Source organism: Echinops telfairi, unplaced genomic scaffold, assembly GCF_000313985.2.
Source record: "Echinops telfairi isolate 266 unplaced genomic scaffold, ASM31398v2 ScPeMD7_7475;HRSCAF=8513, whole genome shotgun sequence".
In the NCBI taxonomy this organism is placed as follows: Eukaryota; Metazoa; Chordata; class Mammalia; order Afrosoricida; family Tenrecidae; genus Echinops; species Echinops telfairi.
Genome location: NW_022111379.1, coordinates 7,103,658 through 7,118,720, shown reverse-complemented (window position 1 = coordinate 7,118,720; position 15,063 = coordinate 7,103,658). Strand labels below are relative to the sequence as shown.

General features: G+C 55.8%; 1 protein-coding gene across 1 annotated transcript in view; it reads right to left on the bottom strand.

Annotated features, from left to right (window-relative positions):
- Positions 1-969: 969 nt before the first annotated feature.
- NR2E3 (nuclear receptor subfamily 2 group E member 3) overlaps positions 970-15,063 on the bottom strand; it is a 20,612-nt gene continuing 6,518 nt past the window's right edge. The window contains exons 2-9 of the mRNA XM_045285662.1: positions 10,263-10,699; positions 6,002-6,308; positions 5,217-5,725; positions 4,863-5,102; positions 4,539-4,702; positions 3,057-3,303; positions 2,711-2,816; positions 970-1,304 (exon numbers count right to left, since the gene is read on the bottom strand). Coding sequence (XP_045141597.1) covers positions 1,172-1,304; positions 2,711-2,816; positions 3,057-3,303; positions 4,539-4,702; positions 4,863-5,102; positions 5,217-5,725; positions 6,002-6,308; positions 10,263-10,699 — 2,143 coding nt within the window. The 3' untranslated portion in view covers positions 970-1,171. The remainder of the gene's footprint in view (positions 1,305-2,710; positions 2,817-3,056; positions 3,304-4,538; positions 4,703-4,862; positions 5,103-5,216; positions 5,726-6,001; positions 6,309-10,262; positions 10,700-15,063) is intronic.

The following is a 15,063-nucleotide window of genomic DNA, read 5'->3' as shown; positions in this document are numbered from 1 at the left end:
ATAGGCTGGTGTGCTTCTTCCATGTGGGCTTTGTTGCTTCTGAGCTTGATGGCCGCTTGATTACCTTCAAGCCTTTAAGACCCCAGACGCTATCTTTCCCCATTTATAATTGGTTTCCTCCTCCCCCCAGGCTATTCCAAGGATGGGGCTAAGAAAGCACAGAGTGCTCTGCTCACGCCTGGGCTAGAAAGTCCTCAATGAGTGTTCACTCTTACATTTTAAAACAATCTTCAGGGTCTCCTGGGTCTGCTTTGGAAAAGGATGGCTTTGCCTGGGCTTCACCTTTCCAGAAGGAAATCAGAAGGGAGAGTGATTGCCTGTAGCCCCCCTCCCCTCCCAGTTGCACCCACGATTGTTTGCAGAGGGAGCGGGGAGGATCAGGGAAGTGATATCATTCGGAGTGACTCTGTGGGACCCTGAGGGGGAATGCTCCCCTTGGCTTGGGCTCCTTACACCTGAGCTCTGGCTTGGATTGAAAACCACCAGGGAGCTCACACAGCTGGTTCCTTCCTCCGGAGCCCTGCGCTTCTCTGGGTGCAGAGATGGAGAGGGGCAGGCGGGGCGGGGGTGGGGGCAAGGGGGTGGGGTGCATTTGTTCCTGATGGTGCTGTGGGGTAAGCGCTGGCCTGCTCACCTCAGAGTTGGCAGTTCAAACCCACCAGCCATTCTGCAGGAGAAAGGCAAGGCTGGCTGCTCCCAGAAAGATTTACAGCCTTCGAACCGATCACAGGCATTGAGTCCAAGGCAGCGGGGTTGGTTTTATGGTACATAGCACAAAAGAGTCCTTGTGTAACTGGCTAAGTGCCTGCCTGCTAGCCACAGGGTGTCCGGTTCAAACCCCACCCAGTAGCTGGGCAACAGGAAGCCCTGGTGGCCCACAGCCAAGGACACCCCATGGGGGGCAGTTGTGCTCTGTCTCTCAAGAGTTGGAATCAATTCCGCAGTGTCCGACAGCCAACAGCGTGCTGCTATCTCGAGAGTTTATTAACCTTCCCTCAGTCTGTGGTTGGGGTACAGTTTGGGGGCTAATAGAAATAAAGCTGCCGGAACATTCTGTGGGTGGACATTTCTGCTGGTTCCCCCCCACAAGTAGAATCGCTGGGTCAGACAGTAGCAAGTGTCTGGCGGGCGGAGGGTGGGACAAACTTCCCCTCCGTCGGAAGTCCAGAGGTTAGCTCTTGAACATGTCGCACAGGAGCTTCTCCATGGGTGTGTTCCCTATGGTTCTGCGGAAAAAGAGGAGCTCGATGCGCTCGGGGGTGATGAACCTCAAGGACGGGAGGAGCAGGAGCAGCTTCCCAAACCTGGGGTGGAGGGAGGGAGGGCCATTAGTGGTACTGTCCCTGCCCGCCTTAGCTCTGTGACCATTACAGCATGGTTAGTTAGTAGAAATTCCATGTGTGTCTATTATCTGTGTCATCTCTATCTCTCTATATGAAGTAGGAATAGGCCTTCCTGGGGTCACCCCTCTGACAGTGTCAGTGTAGTTGGCATCCCCCCAGTGTGGCATCCCCCTGCTGTGAGGCGCACTCGCAGGAGGTGCTTGGGCCTCAGCTAAGCATCGGTCTCCCCCATTCGCATAAGCAGCAGACAAGTCTTGGGTGCTGCGTGGTCTCGTCCTGGGCCACCGAAACCTCCTGGAAACATTTATAGACGAGATGTGACGGGCGGATGCCTGTGGGAACCCACTTCCTTACAAAGCGCAGCCCCTCGCAGAGGCCTCACGGCCAGTTGGCCAAGCCTTGCCAGGTCTCCTCTGGATCTGCAGGTGCTGGGCCTAACCAGGCCATCCCAGAGCACTGGCGGCTCGTCCCGCCTTTCCAGTCCTCTGCCACACTCTCCCAACCCCAGCTGGAGCAGGGTCACTGTACGGGATGCCCGAGTTGAGCTGCTAACTGCGAGGTCAGCATTTCAAATCCTCCAGCCGCTCCGAGGGAGAAAGAAGGGACTCTCTACTTCCGTAAAGAGTTAATATCTCGAAAACCCACAGGGGCAGCTCTACCCGGTCCTATAGGGTGGCTATGAGTTGGAAGTGACTCGAGGGTAGTTTTTGAGTGCTTTTTGAAAACATTTGTTTCTCCCAAATAGCTTTTCTTCCCATGTTTCTCCTTCCAACCTCATGCCAGAAGTCTGCCCATCCCAGCTCCTAGGTTTTCTGACACCTGTCACCTTCTCTCTGGACTTGTGATCTCTGGACTCCCGGGAGTCCCCGGATGCTCGCCCCTCCCGAGTGGTGCTGCTTCTACTCACAGCTGCACGCCACCACGCTGCTCTAACACTTGCAGGGCCTCCCCTCTGCCGACCACATCAGGTATGGCATCTGTTCACTGCGGGAACCAACTGAGCACCTCATACTTGCCTCGCTCCTTTCTTGGCCTCTGCAAATAATGTCTTCTCTTCTGTTGAACCCCACCCTTCCTTCCCAGCCCAAGCTTGCTCCCACCAAGTGCCTCTCGCTTCTCTTCTCCCCCTCACTCCTAACGGGTTTCTGTCTCCTGCAAAGTCATGCCACCTTCAACACCTGGCCAGGACCGGTCTTGGCCCTGGTGGTGGCTGGGCAGCAACTCTCTGTCTTGACATTGTGGTTCCCACTCCCAGAGCCTGGCACAGTGCCTGGCCCCCAGCAGGTGCTGGGTCTGTACTGGCTGGACAGAGACCCATCGGCAGAGGGTAGAGAAGCGGGCAAGGGGATGGAGGGGTGCAGAGTCACCTCACAGGCTGGCTGGGGTGATGGGCCTTGCTGTGCTGGCTCAGCATCACTTGGGACTGGTCCTGCAAGGCCTCCACGTGCTCAGGGTCCTTCAGGCCCCGCGTTTCTAGAGAGAAGTAGCGTCAGTGAGGGCTTCTGGTCTCTCCCAGCCTGCCCGGCCTGCCCTGCCCCAACCCCAGTCAGCCCAAGCCTGCCCTTCTCCTTTCCTGGCCCTCAGGGAAGATGCCTGCACATGTGTGGGTCACTGTGGGGTGAGGTGGGAGACAGGGGAGCAGAGGACAGACATCAGTATCCCATTCTTCCTCTCCAGCCATTTCCCAGAAGGCTCAGATGGAGACTCTGCTACCTGGCTTGAAGAGGACCAGAGCCTTCATGCAGGCAAATTCTGTGGGGTCCACCGCCAGTGCCCGGAACCGTGAGATGGTTTCCTGCAGGCTGTGCGTCTCCAGGCTGGCCAGCTTGAGCTGGCCGGGAGAGCTGCCGGCGGCAGGGGCCTCAGGCGGGGCCAGCAGGGGGCAGCTGTCCAGAGGCAGGGACCACTGTATAGCCCCAAGAAGGAAGAGCTCGCTCCATGCCTCCTCCAGCAGGATCACCTGTGCGCAAGAGGGGTCAGCCTCAGAGAGATGAGCTCTCCCGGCTCAGCCCAGAGCCCCTGGCACCTTCTGAGGTCCCTGGGAACAGATGTTTGAGTCCTGGCCACCCAGAACAGTCTCTTGATCTCTGCCTAAAAACAGCCCCTGCCCTGGACCTCCAATCAGTCCTGGTCCAGAGCTCTGGAGTTCAGTATCTGCCCAGCTCTAATGAGTGTTGGTGGTGCCGTGGGATAAGCGCTGAGCAGCCAACTTCAATGTTGGTGGTTCAGATGCTCGGCAGGAGAATGATGAAGCTGTTCCTGTAAAGATTTAGAGCCTTGGAAACCCTAAGGAGCTGCTCTACTCTCTCCTAAGGGGTCACTATGGGTTAGAATCAACTTGATGGCAGTGGGGGCTGTCTAGCTCTGAGGCACTCTGAATTCCGTTCCCCCCAGAGCTGCACCTGGAATGTTTCGGAATGTTTAGGAACGCTTAGAGTATTGCCTTGGAAGACAGGCCTGGCTAACTGCTCCCACAAAGACTGCAGCCAAGACAGCCCTGTGGGGTCACTTTCCTCTGTAGCCTGTAGGGCATCTACTAGTTGGGCGCCGACAGAGCAGCAAACAATAGTGGTACAAACGGTTTTTGCACCTGGCTACTGACCTGAAGGTTAGAGGGTCAAGGTCACCCAGAGGTAGCTTGGAAGAAAACCCTGGCAGTCAACTTCCAATCATCATCATCAACATCATCATCGAAAACGTTGTGGGCTGCAATTCTACTCTGACACCATGGGTGAGCTTGATGGCAACTGGACCGTTTCCCCAGAGCATCCTAGCTTGGGCGTCCAGGAGACCACCCCTGACCCTTCTGACCTACTCTCTCCAAACACACAGCTCTGGGGAACGGCCTGGGCTCTGCTCTCCCGGAGAGGTGGAGAGGGTGAGAGGGGGAGTGGAAACTCAAGCCTGGAGCCCTGGGTGCTAAGGGAGCCCTGAGTCAGGCAGGGTGCTGTCCAGGGTGTCAGAACCCTGCAGATGAGCATTTGTGTAGGAAGAAGACTGCAAGGCGCTGGCTTCAAATCCTGTTGCCTGCGCACCCCGATGGTCACTGCTACCCCAGAGGGGGGTGTGTATTCCCCCTACTGCCACCTCCCTGACCATCATTGCTGGCAGGGCGGTGCACAGCCCCAGCAGCGTCCATCTCCACCTGCACAGGGACCCGGTTCCCCTAGCGGCAAGGCAGCGACTGCAGCGCACCTGGTCTCGGAAGGGCAGGTTGGAGAACACGGGCAGGTTCTTGGCCCACTTGACGGCCATGAAGAGTAGGCGGGCCGAAGTCTCGTGGATGCTGCAGGGAGGGGACGAGTAAGGGGACAAGGGGAGCGCAGGCTCGTTGCTGGTGACATCAATGTGCTCTTCGGCTGCCGGTAGGGAGGGGTGGTATCAGCGGAGGCTGCAGGGGGGACGGGTGTGGAGGGGCGTGGTGGGGGCATCTGAGTGGGGACAGCATCACGGGGGAGGGGAGGCCCCCGTGGCTTAGGGGCCAAGGTGCAGCCCCAACTCCCCGCACCTCCCACTCACCGTCCTCGGGCTCCAGCTTGGCGCACGTTTCCGCGGTGATGAGGCTGGCCATGAAGTGGTGGGGCCCAGGTGGTGTGGGGACCCCGGGTCTCAGGGCTCGGGCTGTCGACACAGGGGTGGGGCCCCGTGGGCTGGGCCCCACTGGGGGTGGCCGGAGCGCCGGGGACCCAGGCTGGGCCTCGGCATCGGGTTCCAAGCGGACTTGGGCGGTGCTCCGGGGCTGGCGCTCATTCTGGACGGCTGCGGGGGCAGGCGGGTCAGCGCAGCCAGCCAGTTGGGGGGAGTGGGGGGCAGGGTGGGGCCGCCTGGCCCGCTGTCTCCCCCGTCCCCCCAACCCCCGACGCGCGGACTCACCGTCCTGGTTCATGCCCGCCTGCAAGCACTTCTTCAGACGGCAGGCCTGGCACTGGTTGCGGTGGGCCTTGTCCACCGGGCACATCCCCGCACCCACTTGGCATCTGCAGAAGATGGGGAGCCCCGCCCAGCGCTGGATCACTGGTCGGAGACCCCCGGTCTCCACCCGTCGCAGGAGCCCCCGGGGCCAAGACCCCAGGGCGGCTTCCGCAGGCCGGCGCCCGCCCCGCGCCCACCTGTAGATGAGCCTCCGGCGGACGCTGCGCTTGAAGAAGCCGCTGCAGCCGTTGCAGGCGTAGATACCGTAGTGCTTCCCGCTGCTGCTGTCCCCGCACACGCGGCACTGGAGCGCCGAGCCCGCGCCTGCGGAGGCAGGGCCCGCCTGGGCTGCCAGGGTCCATGCGGCCCTCCCCACCCCCAGCCGCCCGTCCCAGCTGCCGCCTCTGTCCCTCCTCCACCCACGGCCAATGTTCAGGGCCACTCCCTGCCCCGCTTTGCCCCCACGCTGTCTGCAGGCGAGTGTCTGCACCAGTGGTCACTCTCTGGGGACAACATCCCCAGGGGTCTCTCAGGTGACACGGCCTGTGGCTGCTCACTCTCTTCGTGGCAGCCCAGCCATCTGCCTTGGCTCTGGCCACCCTAGGCATGTAGGCTTGCCAGCTGGTGCCCCCATTTTCCCCCAAAGCCCTTGGTGCTGAGCCGGAGGTGATCAGGCTCCTTTTTGCAAACCCCAGACCGGACCGGCTCTCCAAGGGCCCGGACTGTCACTCCCTAAAGAGCCGCACCTGTCAGATCCTCCCCCAGGCCCCAGCTGCCTGGGGGCTCCTTCCTGGAGGCAGCGAGCACTGCAGGCGCACAGGCAGCCATGCTGGACTCCGGAGCTGCCTCGCCGGCCTGGGACGGTCCCAGGCAGCCTCTGACTTCCTCCTAGTTGGCCGAACCAGCGAGCCTCCGCTGCCCTCTCCCGGTGTCTTCTCTCCTGCCTCCACTTGTCCTTCTCCCTGGCCGAGGCCACCACCTCTCTATTTCTCGCCTCTCCCTCTGTCTGCGGTCCACTCTCTGTCTGAACTTGGGAGCCTCCTCCAGGCCCGTCTGCAGGGAGCAGCTCGGACGCAGTTATGATCCTCTTAATCTTTACTGTCTCCACAGGGGATCAACCGGCCACACCTGCAGCGTCACCAAGGTGCCCCCAGCTGAGCCGGCTGGCCCTGCTCCCCCCCCCCCACCCCACGGCAGCTCTGGGCACCCTGGGGCGGGCCTGCAGCTTACCGCACACCCCAAACCAAATTCTGAAGGGAAGAGTAGGCACACTACACCCCAAGCAATCTAAGGCATTGGAGCCGCTTTGCTCAAGTCTCAGGGCATGGGTGTGTGGCCAGTGGGCGCTTGGTGGTGGCGGTGGTGGTGCAGTGTGTGTGCGCGCGCGCGCGCGCGTGCGCTCCACGGGGGTGGGGGTGGGGTTCATTCTGGACATTCCTCTTGGTCCAGCTCAGGGTTCATACCCCAAGCCTTTGGTAAGATTTTGAGGGCCTCAATATCCCCTGATGGCTGGCACAGAGGTGGGCTCCCATCACACAGGGCAGGAGAGGGTGTGATTCATTAGCTAGGAGGCTGGAGTCCCCATCTGCAGGGAGTGTTGTTGGATGCGGGGCTGGCAGGAGAGCTGGTCTGAAAGGCGGGAGGTGCTGAGGACACATCGCACCCCTCCCCCAGGCTGGCTAAGGGACCTTAGGCACCGCTCCTGCCTGCCAGGACTTGCCCTCCCAGTCTCAGGCAGGTGAGCAGCTGTTCCCGAAGGGCGGGATCATGGAGGACCAAGCAGGCAGGGTAGAGAGAACAGATACAGAGTTTAAGTCTTTGCTCCTTCACAGACCACCCAGCCACGGACCTAATCTGTCTGAATTCCGTTTCTTGTAAAAAAGGTTCCTGTCTCCCCTGCTGTTGGGAAAATGAACACTGGCCCACACGTGTTCTGGTCTGTCAAATGTTAGGTTTGTTCCTGGGTCTTTCTGACCTGCTGATCCACCAATGGCACAGTGTGCCCCGATCAGCTCTAGTTTTTGAGTCAGCCTATGCCATGAGCCACTCTTGACTCTGTGCCCCCGTAACAGTCAGGATCTTCTAAGGGGTGGGAGCTAGCCTGAGGCAGAGGATGTGCACGGGGGCTCTGCTTAAAGTAGCTGTGTTGTACTAAGTATTTAGGTCAAGTGAGAGTTGTCAAGGATTCGTCTGGCTTGGATCCACAATCAATGCTCATGGATGCAGCAGGCAGAGCTCAAAAGAGGAGTGGCATTGGGCAAATCTGCTGCACGAGACCTCTTTAGAGTATTGAAAAGCAAGGTTGTGGCTTGGAGGACTAAGGTGTGCCTGACTCAAGCAGGGTATTTTCAATTGCGTCACATACACGTGAAAGTTGGGCATTGAATAAAAAAGACCGAAGAAGAATCGATACATTTCAATTGTGATGCTGGAGAAGAATATTGAAAGTATCATGGACTACTAAAAGGACAAACCAATTTGTCTTGGAAGAGGGATGGCCAGAGTGCTCCTTAGAGGCAAGGATGGCGAGACCTCATCTTACATATTGTGGGCACGTTGTCTGGAGAGACCAGTCAGGGGAGAGGGACAGCAACAGAGAAGAACTGTCACTTGGCTTTCCAAGCCTCTACATCTTTTCAAGGCTGCACAGTGACTGGTGGGTTCGAACCACTGACCTTACCATTGCCAGCTCAATGTGCAGTCAACCAGCCACCCCGCGTCCCTACACAACTTCTCCTGGAAGTCTCTTCATACCTAATTCTTTTCCAAATATTTCTTACCCTTTTTGCCTTACCCTGGGTCTGAATTCTTTTCATATTAAAAACCAGGATGTTAAATGAGTAAATCAGTCTAACTTAATAGCTGAAAACATAGTGGAACACCATCTCTAAGAAATGAGAGATGATGTGGCCTCTCCAGTGCCATTTTCTGAATCAGTGTCCCCAAACTCCAGGGCCGGGCCTGAGAGCCAAGACACCAAGAAAAAATTATTGTCGTGTTGGGCAGCGTCACGTACCAGGCGTGTTTCAGGGTTGCGGCAAGCATGGCGGTGATGGTGAGCTATTCAGGCTCAGGGTTGCCCACTGTTCTCCCAGCCCCAGGCTGGGACTCAGCACAGCACGTGTTGGTCTGGGGGCCCTTGCCAAAGTCCCCTCTGCAGTGAACCTGTGTGGTGGGAAGCTGACGGCAGGATCACGGAGTTATGGGCCCTTGGGTAAGTGGAGCTACCCCTCACGGTGACAGGAAAGCACTATTGGGGATTTGGGAAGCCAGCTCGAGGGGCCTCGTGAGGTCATCTGCTTTGAGGACATGGAGGCCATCAGGGCGAGGGCTCTCACTGCACGCCCTGGCCTCTGTCCCCACCCATTCCACCTCCAGCCAGGCAGGCCCTGCAGGCCCCTCCAGCTCCATTGACCCACCAAGGGCAAGCTTCCTGGAACTCAAGACTGGCCTCTGGTCCTCCCAGAGCTGGTCATCCGCCCTTCCTTCTGGAGCCCAGGTCTTTGCTTGCTGTCCCTGTCTGAAATGACCATCGCCCGAGGCACCCCTGGACCACCTGCCCAGTGTCTCCCTGGACACGTGGTGGCAACCTCCTGCCTGCATCTTGGTCCCCACTCCCCCCCACACCAGCAGCCAGCCCCTTATTATGGGCCACAGGAGGTCCTGGCTGAGGAAGTCCCTGGGGGAGAATATTTGGGGGGAGGGGGCTGAGCCCGTAGATCTCTCTCTCCTTGGAGGCAAGGGCTGGAGCGTTGACAGAGGTATGTCAGCCTCCCAGAGGGAAGACCCCGCCGTGCAGGACGGGGGTCCTGGGAGCACAGGACAGCGAGCCTTCCAGGGGGAGACATCAAGTGCACAAGGAGGGCATTGGAGGCACCAGTCACAAGAAAGCCAAGCCACAGACACTTCAATGTAAACCAAAATACTTTGAAGTCGGACCTTTTAGGACAGGGTAAAACTGCTCTTTTTAGCTCTTTACAAGCATAGCTGTTAGATCTCTCTCTCTCTCTGTCTCTCTTGGTCCATGGTTTCTCTCGAGAAAGAATTCACTCTGAAGCCTGGTTTGCGATCCAAGTGAGTTCTATGAAAGCTAGAAGCAGTTTGAGGTTCTACAGTAAAAGGAACACAAGCCAGACAGGGTCCAGAGCCCGGTTGGCGGTTCGGCACAGCGCGCTGGGTTGTGTAGTGACCAGCCGCAGGCAGAGAGCACGCCAGAGCAAAACTTCTGGGTGGCGGCGTGGTCGATGACCCTGGTCCACCCCATTGGTTGCATCACATTCACCTGGCTTAGATGGGCCAATCCAGGTGTCACGCCCACGTAGGTGTACCACCCCTTCCTGGCTGGAGCTTGACCAAAATTTAGCAGTCCGCATCTTTCTCTGCAGAGGGGCTGGTCCTTTCAAATTGCAGTCCCTGTGCTTAGCAGCCCGCCCGGGTGACCCACCACGCCACTAGGGTTCCGATGCTGCGGTTCGGCGCCGCGGGGTAGGCTCTGACCTCTAGGCACAACACAGCCCGGGACAGCCTGATTGTTCCCAAGGCTGAGCCCACGGCTGTAGCAATGGTGTGTAATCCATCACCACGGAGGCGTTCTTTTTCACTTGCAATATAGCACTTCTATATTGTGGATTTACAGATGAGGACACAGAACCTCAGAGAGGTAAAGTGCTTTGTTTAAGGTCTCACAGCTTCTAAGGGGTGAAGCAGGGGTTCTCAACCTTCCTCATGCAGCGACCCTTTCATACAGTTCCTCAGGTGGTCGTGACCGCCCCCCACCCCAATAACATGATTTTCGTTGCTTTATCACGGTCATTTCGCTACTGTTATGAATCGGGCACCCTCCTATAAAAAGGTCGTTTGAATCCCAAGGGGGTCGCGACCCACAGGTTAAGAACCCCTGCTCTACAGGGTTTCTAAGACTAGCTTCACGGAGCAGACAGACTGGTCCCCGTGCCCGTGGGCGCTGGTGGGTGCGGAGCACCAACCTTGGGTCTGGCAGCACGATACCTAACAGCTGCCCAGCTGCCCTACTCCACAAGACACCGGCAGTGTCCGCCTGATCCTGCTTTCCTGACTGTTTATTTTGACTTTGTCGCCTCTTTGCATCCCTGCGGATGGATTCCCTCTGCGCCCTCGGCCCCGCTCCTTCTGGGTCGGCCGGCCGGCTGGGAGCCTTCCTGGGGAAGAGGATGGCGAAGCCCACACCATGGCAGGGGGAGGGGGCAGGGGCACCTCGCCGATCTGTGACCACCAGCTGCTGGGGCAGACGCCAAAGGATTACTCGGCCCAAAGCCTCAGATGTGCTGACGAAGCGGCCAGAGGCCACCTTCCCACTAATGCACTTAGTCCCCTCGGACCCGTCAGCAACTTCCTGTGACTCCCGAGGCGGGGAGGGCAGCGGGGAAGTGGCCTGTAGGCTCGAAGCGCGCAGCGTCTTCGGGGGCCTTGGCAGGTGAAGAGCCCCCTCAGGTGTGGGTCCCTAGGTCCTAGCCGAGGAGAACTCAATCTTTTGCTCCCAGGAGGTGGGGCTGGCTCCTGGAAGGTGCAGCTGCTGGTCATGCCTGGACCCGAGGCTCATGGGGGGTGGGGGTGAGGTGGAAAGGGGGGGGCTCTCTCCTGCTGCAGCAGGCTTCAGGGATTTCTTTAAAATATCATTTATCATTATCCGCTTCCGCTCCCACCTATGTGTCCCCACTCTCTTTAAGAAGGCATACAAAACCAACTGCCATCCACTGCTGGGTGCTCAATGGCCGGTTTGGGGGCACTAGATTGCCAGTCCTTTCTTCTGAGGCACCTCTGGGTAGACGTGAACCTCTGATGTTTTGGTTAGCGGCTGAGTATGTCAGCTGCTTACTCGGCTGGGAGGGCGGAGCCCAATGAAAGTACATTCTGCTCTGCCGTGGGGAACCCAGCCATTCCATTTCCCGGAAACTGTCTCCGGAGAAGTATCACAAAGATGTAATTATAGATGTTTGACAGCCACCCCCCTCCGACTCTGTATGTAAAGCCCCCATCCCTGCCCCCTGGCTAAATAAATACAGCAGAATTCATCGGTGTAGCAGAATCCGATGGCAGGGCTTCTAGACTCCTTGATATGGAAATACAGCCCGTGTTTCAATGCCAAAGGCTAGGATGAAAAGGCAGGTATTGTTTGATTGAAGGTGCCTCCGGGATTTCTGGCCAAAGATCTTGGCCCTTTCTCCTTGGCTGGACCTCCCTCAATCAATCGTTCCTTTTTCTAAAGCAGGACTTGGAAGAGGCAGCAACCAGCTGAACAGTTTCTCCACAAAGCCTCTGTATTTTCTTTGCAGATAACATTTAGATACAATCAGACATTCCCCAGCAGGTTGTCTAGCCCTTGTTTGACTCCTTTTAAAGGGCTGAGCAGAACTGACAAAGCCCCCCTCTACCCGTCCTAGGACAGAGGGACAAAAGCAGTCTGTCCCTAGCCAGACCCTATTCCCGCTGCGCCCCCCTGAGGGTAAGCGCCTCCTGCCACCCTTTTAATTGTGACTCAGTATACATAAAATGTGACCATGTTAACCATTTTAAAGTGTACGATTCAAATGGCATTTAGTCATTTCACAATGTTGTTCCAGAACTTTTCCAGCACTTGAAACTCCACCAAGGCCCCCTCCCTGTTCAGGAAGTGGCTGACAATGAGAGTGTCCCCCCCCTTGACACGTTTCCTTCCTCCTTCCTCTGGGCGGGGCGCTGAGAGGTGGGCTTCCTCCATTCTCTGGCCAGACCCCTGATAAAGATGCCACGTGCAGGCATTCTCACCCCAAGAGAGCTCACTTCTCGGTCTCCTGGGATCTCTCGCCCAGTGGGACCCAAACATCTAAGGGCAGGCCATCCTGAGCCAGAGCAGACACAGCCACTGCGGAAGTGAAGCTGGATACTAGAGGCATTCCATCCACTTGGACTCAGGGAAAAAGCAGTTGCCAACAAGCTGGCTTGGACTCACAGTGACCCCAAGTGGGTCAGAGTGGAACTGCATGCCACAGTTCTCAAAGGCTGTTTGCAGAAGGCGACCGCCAGGCCTTTCTTCCAAGGCACCTCTGGGTGGATTGGAACCTCCAAATTTTCTGTTTGAAACCAGGCATGTTTCAAACCATGTGCACCACCCGGGGACTTCCCACTTTTGATATCAGGTCTAAACCCTTCAGCTGCTGGATCAAGGGAAGGATTGGGAGGGAGGTCGGAGGAGCCTGAATGGAGGTGGGGGTGGGGTGATGGGCAGTTACTTGCAGACCATTTCAAGTGTATTTTAAAAATGTTAACTATAGGTACAAATATAGGGGTGCATGTTAGTCGACTGACCCTCTTGGTGGAAGTGTTTACTACTGCCTGGAAGAGAAAACTTAGGCAGGGTTCTCAGCCTCAGCACTATTGATATTCGGGCCAGATTATTAATTTCCTGCGGTGGGGGCTGTGGACAGCATCCCTGGTCTCTGATACCTAGGTGTCAGTGGTTCCCCCCACCCCTCACCCTCACCCCGTGCCCTGTGACACACAAATCACTTCCACTTGGGAACCATTACCCATGAAGCCAGGCCACCTTGGCTTCCCCAGAGATAGTGCGCCAAGTCTTGCTTTCAGGTCCAGGAAGCAGGACCCATGCCACGTGTGCTGGAGGGGCTCAGGCCCCCAGGCATGTAGCCTCATTTCTTTCTTGAAAACAAAAGAAAACAAAAACCCACACCTTTTTATGAATTGTGAATTGCATGCAGGTTTACAGAGCAGGCCAACAGTTTTACATTCAACAATCCATCCCCATTCTGCTTCATCTCGCTGGAGGCCATGCCCTCTGGGTGGCCTCACTCGCCCCACTTCCTCCCCATGTTTCCTGTTTTCGTTCCTCTTTTTGTTCTGAACCCTCTGTGCTTGGGTCAGCCCTGCCCTTTCCACATTGGAATCATCAGCCCTCTGAGTTGAGAAGGTCGGGATTGAAGGTAAAACTGACCGTCTGTTCGGTAAACCTCCTCCAGACTGTCTTTGTTGACTGCAGACTGAATTCACTTCCAGACCTGCAGGGTGACAAAGGACCACAGTCTTGGGGGCTCTACCAAGTCCCAGAAGACCAATAAGCCTGGTGTCTTTTATGATTTTGAGTTTTGTTCCACATTTTTTTTCTCCCACTCTTTCCATACCAGGCAAGGTGTGAGGCCTTTCAGAGCAGTTGGTGATGGTACCTGGGCACCAGCTAGTTCTTCTGGCCTTCAGAAGATGGAGATTGGCGTGGCCCACTGGTCCATTGGACCACTCATTTCCATGGGTCTGCAGGGTTCACCCTCTTCCCTCCGGGCTGGGGGAGGTAAAGGGTTGCACATCAGAAGGCTGTGGGGCATCACTCCAGACTTAGCTGGCTGGAAGGAGTTCACCTTTACAGACATTTTCTCTGAAGGAGAATTGTGCTATTTTTTCCCCTTATATTGTTTTGTTTTGTGGTGTGTGTGTGTGTGTTAAAGTTTAATAGCCTTTCAGTCCCCTGGTTGCAAACTTCTGACTTACTGATAACTCATATTTGCTCTTTCATGTTATATAAATTCCCCCTCACTTTGAAACAATTGAATCAGCAAATTCTTCATCACCACCACCCTCATTTGCTGTAAGTGCAACTTTGAGCCTTATCCAGGATTTAAAAGCTGCATCGCCCAAAGCCAAGTCAATTCAGACTCAGAGTGGCCTTGTAAGGACAGAGCAACACTTCTCTTTAGAGTCTCTGAGACTCTAAATCTTTATGGGAGCAGACTGCCTCATCTCTCGTCTGTTGAGCAGCTGGTGGGTTTGAACTGCCAACCTTGTGGTTGGCAGCCCAAAGCTTAACCCACTGCACCACCAGGGCTCATTTCTTGCATCTGGATGTGGAGACATTGGAATGGATCTTCTTTGGAAACAGAGTTGTAATACAGGAGATTGCCTGTAGTCGTAGTCAAGATAAAATAAAGCTCCATTCATTGTTTTCTTTTTTTTCATTGATTTCTAAAAGAAAAACACTGCTGTTTTGAATTAACATAATTATAAAGTGGGGGTGGTGATACGGTTGGGGGTTTGAGTCCACCTAGAGGGGCCCTGAAAGGAAGGCCTGGCATCTCCCCGTGCACCGTCAGCCGTTGGAGACGGTCTATGACCACATGGGGCTGCCACGAGTCAGAAAGGACTTGGCAGTAATTGGACTGGATAGTAGTAACACAAGGAGTACGAAGACATTGGTCAGTGCCCGGCACAAGTCCAGGTGTTTCTGTGTGTGCATTCACTTAATCCTCACCACCACATTATCTGGTGAGCACTAACGGGGCAATGTACTGAATTATGTAATACCAAGGGGTACCCCCCAAACGCTGGAACTTTTTTTCCAGAGCTATGTATTTTTTTTTTCAATACAACAACCTTCTCTCCTTCAAAGTACTCTCCATTACACTTAATCCATTAGTCAAATCTGTAATTCCATTCTTGGAAACATTTTTCAAACTCATCTGTTTGCATGACTGACAGCACGTCCCTCCTGTTTTCCTTCACCTCTTCTATGTCGTCAAATCGTTGTCCTTTCATGTCCCTCCTCACTTGTAGAAACAAAAAGTAGTTGCATGGAGCGAGGTCAGGTGAGTGAGGTGTGTGGGGTAAGAGAGGCATGCTGTAGGATGCCTGGTATGGCTTGATCAAGGACAATGTAGCCGATAGGAATTACTGAAACCTGAATGAAGGCGGAACATGATAGTGGGACAAGAGGAAAGTAAAAGAAAATAGAGGAAAGAACTAGGAGGCCAAGAACATTTATAGAGGTCTAAATACAGGCATGTACATA